At 36.5% G+C, this 6,104-nt stretch overlaps 1 protein-coding gene across 3 annotated transcripts in view; it reads right to left on the reverse strand.

Annotated features, from left to right (window-relative positions):
- Window positions 1–5,885, reverse strand: part of LOC120129048 (probable aspartyl aminopeptidase) — a 30,312-nt gene extending 24,427 nt beyond the window's left edge. For 2 of the 3 annotated variants that reach the window (XM_039146655.1, XM_039146656.1), the window contains exons 1-4: window positions 5,625–5,859; window positions 5,086–5,221; window positions 4,729–5,001; window positions 3,246–3,390 (exon numbers count right to left, since the gene is read on the reverse strand). In XM_039146655.1, the coding sequence (XP_039002586.1) occupies window positions 3,246–3,390; window positions 4,729–5,001; window positions 5,086–5,221; window positions 5,625–5,859 (789 nt within the window). Of the gene's footprint in view, window positions 1–3,245; window positions 3,391–4,728; window positions 5,002–5,085; window positions 5,222–5,624 lie in introns of all 3 variants that reach the window. The other variant, XM_039146657.1, reaches the window with a different exon arrangement.
- Between the last annotated feature and the right edge of the window lie 219 nt (window positions 5,886–6,104).

A 6,104-nucleotide genomic window follows, 5' to 3' on the forward strand; every position in this document is an offset into this window, starting at 1 on the left:
ACATTAATACCAAAAACTCTGCTTTTATACAAATTCAATTGCAACCCAGACATCAATTCAAACAATAAAAGGACCCTACACACATTTTTTAATTCACATCCCTCTGCACTACAGAAAATGATAAGGTCATCAGCAAACTGCAAATGCAACAACATAAAGTAATTATTATCATCCCCAATCTTGAATCCCCTAAATAGGCCACCATTAACCGCCTTTGACAACATAAGGCTCAACACCTCCCCTATCAGATTGAACAACAATGGAGATAATGAGCAACCTTGTCGAAGCCCACGAGCAATCAAAAATTCCTTCGAAGGAGACCCATTTACTAACACCGAGATAGTTGCCGAAGAAATACAAGTTTCTATCCAGGAGCACCACTTCTTACCGAAACCCATATATTCCATTGTCTTCAGAAGAAACTTCCAATTAACCGAATCATAAGCTCTTTTAATGTCCACTTTAAACACAATACCTTTCCGACCTTTCTTTCTCCAATAGTCTATAGCTTCGTTTGCGATTAAAGAACAATTCAAAATTTGCCTTCCTGGAATAAATGCAAACTGAGAAGGACCAATGAGCGAATCAACACATTCCCTGAGCCTCCTCGACATCACCTTTGACAAAATCTTATAAAGACCTCCTACCAAACTGATAGGCCTATAATCTTCCACTCCAGCTGGACTTACTTTCTTGGGAATGAGTGTAATAAAGGAGTGATTCACCCCTTTTTCCCATTGTTTCCCCTGAAAAAATCATCAAAGAATTGTACAATACCTTCCTTAAGATGAGGCCAAAACTTCTTAAAGAAACCCATACTCAACCCATCAGGACCCGATGCTTTATTACTATCGGTCGAAGAAATCGCTTCCCAAATTTCCTCTTCTGTGAACTGTGTCTCCAAACTTAAACTCTGATCCAATGACAATTTAGAGAAGTTTAAGTCCATATGCTCCACCTCCAACGAACTATCCGTATTATACGCCTCTTTGAAAAACTCAACTACGCAAGCCTTTACTCTCTCAGGATCTGAAATCCACTCATCTCCAACCTTCAAAGATTTAATAAGATTTACTCTCCCTCTATTCGCCGTACATTGATGAAAAAATCTAGAATTTTTATCACCCTCCAAAAACCACTTTACTCTTGACTTTTGAAACCAAATCTGCTCTTCTTTTCTGTAAAGTTTCCAAAGCTCATTCCTAGCTTTAGCAACTTCTTCAATTGAAAAAGCAGAGGATCCCTGTTGCAAAGCCAACTCCATATCATGAATGGACCGAATCAAATCCGAAATTTTCCCAGGCAATTCAAGATGTCTGCTCATCGACCAACTCTTAATAGCTTCTTTAGACCCCTTCAGAACATTGAAGATACCTCTCTTCCTCCCACCACTCTGAAGGTTCGTCAATTTATGCTCCATCATCTCTATGAATCCTTCTTCGTCCAACAAATAATTGAAGAACCTAAAAGGCTTTGGTCCCCAATTAACAATACTGTTTTCCAACAAAATAGCATTATGATCCGAAATCGATCTCGGTAGTAGGATTTGACTGACATTCGGAAAAAAAAGATAAAAACCGAGGATCCACAAAAAATCTGTCCAACCTAATAAAGGTTGATAGCTCCCTATTATTGCTCCAAGTAAAGCTGCCTCCTGCCAATGGAAGATCATGAAAACTTGCTTGTTGAATAAAATCACTGAATAATCTCACTGAAAAACGATTTTGCGAACCACCCATTTTCTCATCATTTGAGAGATAAGCATTAAAATCACCCCCAAACAAATCGGACAATCAACTTGTTGCACAAACGACAGAAGGTCATTAAAAAACTCCTGCTTTTCTGCTTCAACTGACGGTTCATAAACATTTATAAAACAAAAATGTTCTGTTAGTCCCTGAAGCTTCCCAATAATAGCAACATATCTACTGTGCAAAGATTGCGACTGCACAGTAAAGACATCCTCATCCCATAAAGAAATAATTCCTCCTGCTGTCCCAATTGATGGAGACCAAGCACACCCCCGCAACTTATTACCTCCCAATCTTCTCAAAATTCATGGAGTAACCGAATCTAATTTCGATTCCTGGATGAAAAGAACATATGGTTTTTTCTCCATAATCAAACTTCTAACCGCTCTCGATTTTTCTTTCCTTCCAAGGCCCCTAATATTCCACGTTAAAATTGCTAGCTTCGACATAATAATTTTTGAAAACACCCTATAACCCCGGAACCTTAAAAACCACTCCCCATACCCTTTTCGGCTATCTTTTCCAGTAGCGCTTTTTTCCCCCTCTAAATTCTATCCCCATTAAATTACTCACATTCCATAAAGTGTTCACCTCATCCATCTCCCCCTCCTTTTTCCCAGCGTCACACAACCCAGACTGAGGAACACCTGCATCGAATAAATTCTTCCGCTCAACCTTATTACCTGACAACTTACTGAACTGTTTTTTGTTTGACCTATAATACACCCTGTCAAGGAAAACAAAATCCAGCCATTCCACTGCTCCATTCTTCCCATGGATACGTAAAGTTTTCGTTTTTGAAGAGCCTCCTTTGGCTCCGACAGTGAGCCGGTTCTGCTGCATCTCATCAACCGAATCCAGAAACTGTCCTGGTTGAACCGAGCCATTCTGTTCAGCACACTTATTATTACAAATTTGGTTATTATTTCCTACGGAAACATCAACATTGCAGGCCACATCCTCACTACTTTGTGTGTAAACCCCTCTGATTTCTTTTAATCCCGACTCTGCCTGGCCAAAAATAATTACTCTGCCAGTGGGATTAATTCTAAGAACGGGTGAACTGGGCTGCTCTGAAAAATCAGATTGTGGCAGAACACTAACGTCATCCGTCAGACCCAACCCTGCATACTCCCCACACACCTTTCTTATATCACCGATACTACCTGTCCCCTTATTACTATTGTGATCTTCGTCATTATATTGTTGTTTTCCCATTTATATATATTTAACTTTCATGTTTAAAAATCTGATTCAAGCCAACTCAGCCCCCTCACTAGATTGCTTACCCACATTTGAGTTAATAGATATCATAGCAAGTACAATATTATTACAATCTAAGAGATTTTTCTCTTCTTGTTAGAGCATTTTTCTAACAGATTCAGAGAGAGGGAGAACTTATCTTAATCATAGCAAGTGCACTATTATTAAATCAATTTTAAATTGATCGAACTGCTCCAAACAATCATAATTAAAAAGAAAAAAAACATATACCTGCATAAGCTGTGGATGATGAGCAGCCTTGGAAGACGAGGTACCTTTCTCTTTTGATTCTGCAGTTGCTTCTTCTGGTTTTGTTGCAAGTAGTGGAACAAGGTGAGTCTCTAGATTTGGTTTGAATCCATCAGTGTTCACTGTACTAAATAATTTAAGAAAGAAAAAAGACAAGGTAGACAGTGAATAAGGATGCATTGACAATCAATCCAACAAAAACCAATATCTCTACACATGAAAGAGCATAGATTCAATTAGATCAAATTTGAAAGATTTTCTACTAACAACCTAACTAAACCTTTTTAGTGTCCATCTTTTTAAGCTGAAAATGGAAATATAATATTGGAAATAAGTGATCTTATGAATATTCACCAACTGCTATATATATATATATATGACATATCAATATGTTTTGCAAACAGTATATCTTGAATTTTACCACTTAAGCATATGAAATTTCAAAGTTACCCAAAAGCTGGCACATGAATGATCTTGCTGGCAGTTTTGACACTAGTTATTACTCTCAAGAAAGGAAATAGAATGGTAAACTGAAATTATGTGTTCAGGCAACATTATGGGATAATCAGAACTATACATCGATGGGTTTTAGTTAAAGAAGGGGATAAAGAATAAATTCCATCTATTCAAAACCAAGCATGCGGCTGAGTGCATAGATGCAAAACAATATAAGACCATGAATGAGCACAGCAACAGTATTCACTCCAGGGTAATTTAAAAGACTTCAATGTCATAACATTATCAACTAACTATGAAAAATTGAGCAAATAAGATCTCCTGATATTTTTTAGAAGAGCCTAAATCATAGAAACCAAGCATATTTTACTCTATTATCCAGTTAAACTCTCACTTGAATAGCATGTGGAACTCCTTCAACATGCATGTTATCAATCCATTTGTTATTTTAATTCTTTAGATTTTTTGATATAGTCTGTGCATTGTCAAAATTGTTATTTCATGTGCCTGTTTTATGCCATGAAATATATGGTGATGAAAATATCAAGTGGTTTATATGTTTCTATGACTCGGCCAATAGGAATTGATTTCTAGAGGATATTACTAATTAATCGCACCAAAATGTCACCCTAGTCAAAATGGAGGATATTTATTAGGTTCCTATGATACTTCCAATTGAAGTTCTTTCGTGAAAATAATAGAAACTAATTGACAGAGATCAGTGAAAGAAAAATATAAACAATGATGTTAACTATGGATGAGCAAGACAAGGAACTTTAGCATATAAGTGATGCCATCTGCAAAAAATTAGCTCCTCCTTATCCAATTTATCAGCTCCAATAGGTGGCAAAAATTATAAGGGTTGACTTGAACAATGAATTACAAAGATCGTCACTAGCTAATCTCAATAAAGGCACTAAGCATTTAAAAAAAATCCAAAAGTGTTTGCAATATTCCAACATAAAATAACATAATGCTGAAATAGTTATTTAAGGGAGAAGTAGATAACCGGTTAAGATGAATTGCCAATGAGGGTACTCGTAGAAGAGGTCTCTTTACTTTGACAAGCTTGTGGAGAAACGAACCATCACTAGCTCTGACAATGACTCTTCCAGCAACACTTAGATCTCTGTCGAACCAAGTGTGCCATAAGCCACCTCCATAAGTTTGTACATTGAGCATGAGATAATTGGACTTAGATGAAGCTGACTTTGGTTTAAGTTTGAGACAAGGACTGTCTGTATGTGCAGCAATAACGTGAAAGCCATTACCAACAATGTACCTGCAAAACTAACACGAACTTGCCTTGAAAGCTATTTTGCTCCGAAAGTTTTAAATTCAATATTTCAAGATTTGTTCCACTCACTTTTCTCCAACAGCGAAAGCCACCAAACAAGACATGTTCCTAGTGAAGAAGTAGCGTCCCCCAGGCTTAAGGTCCCACTCATCATTCTCATTTAGTAAATAAAAACCAGCAGCAATTAGCTGTCGTTTTACTTCAGCTGTGTACGGGAAAATTACCATGTTTGGCATTAGAAGCTATATATAAAATTCAAGCGACATCATATATGAATTTAATTAAGCTTGATATTAAATTTCCGCCAGCTATATCTTGATTAGTTTGTTTATTAGTTTCATTTCATCTCATAGATGTGATAATTATTATGCTAAAATATGTTTATACTCATTAGATCATGATACGATTGTAATTTCTACTACAGAAAAAATAAAAATAATACTAATAATTAAATATTTCATCAGTAAATTAGCAAAAAACAATCGAAATTAATATTAGGCAAAGGACTACTAACAAATTACATATTCGGAGGGAAGAATTGGTAATATGTTCAAATATCGAAACAAAGATTGAAAGGAAATGAAGGAAGGCGATAATATCCGGAAAACCTGTAGCGTGAAACTGAGTCCAGGATTCGTTGAGATAATTCAGAAGATCTCCGACAATGGACGAATTCGTGGATCCGGAGGAGGAGGAGGCGGAGGAGCAGAGGAAAGGAAAGAAGGAGAATTTGCGGCGGCGGAGATTGATGGAGAAGGGGACAGAAGAGGAGTGCGAATGGGGTGGTTTGGAGAAGATGGCTAATGGGTGGTGCAGGAGTTGCGCTCGACTTATCGTTGCCATCGAATACGCTTCCTTGCGGGCCTACACTCTGAGGCAAGTTTACTGAAATATTATTGTTGAAACAATGGATAAATTATAGTTCACAGTATAACTTTAATATCACTTCTAGTTTGGTCACTAAAGTTAAACAAATTCAATTATCATACAAAAATTCAAATTAATCCTATTTTAATCACTCGATTGTTAATTATAAAACTTAGGATGACATGATTTATTTTATCAATATTTTTTATTATATTATATTA

This window comes from Hibiscus syriacus, unplaced genomic scaffold (genome assembly GCF_006381635.1).
Source record: "Hibiscus syriacus cultivar Baekdansim isolate YM2019G1 unplaced genomic scaffold, ASM638163v2 tig00110482_pilon, whole genome shotgun sequence".
Lineage (NCBI taxonomy): Eukaryota > Viridiplantae > Streptophyta > Magnoliopsida > Malvales > Malvaceae > Hibiscus > Hibiscus syriacus.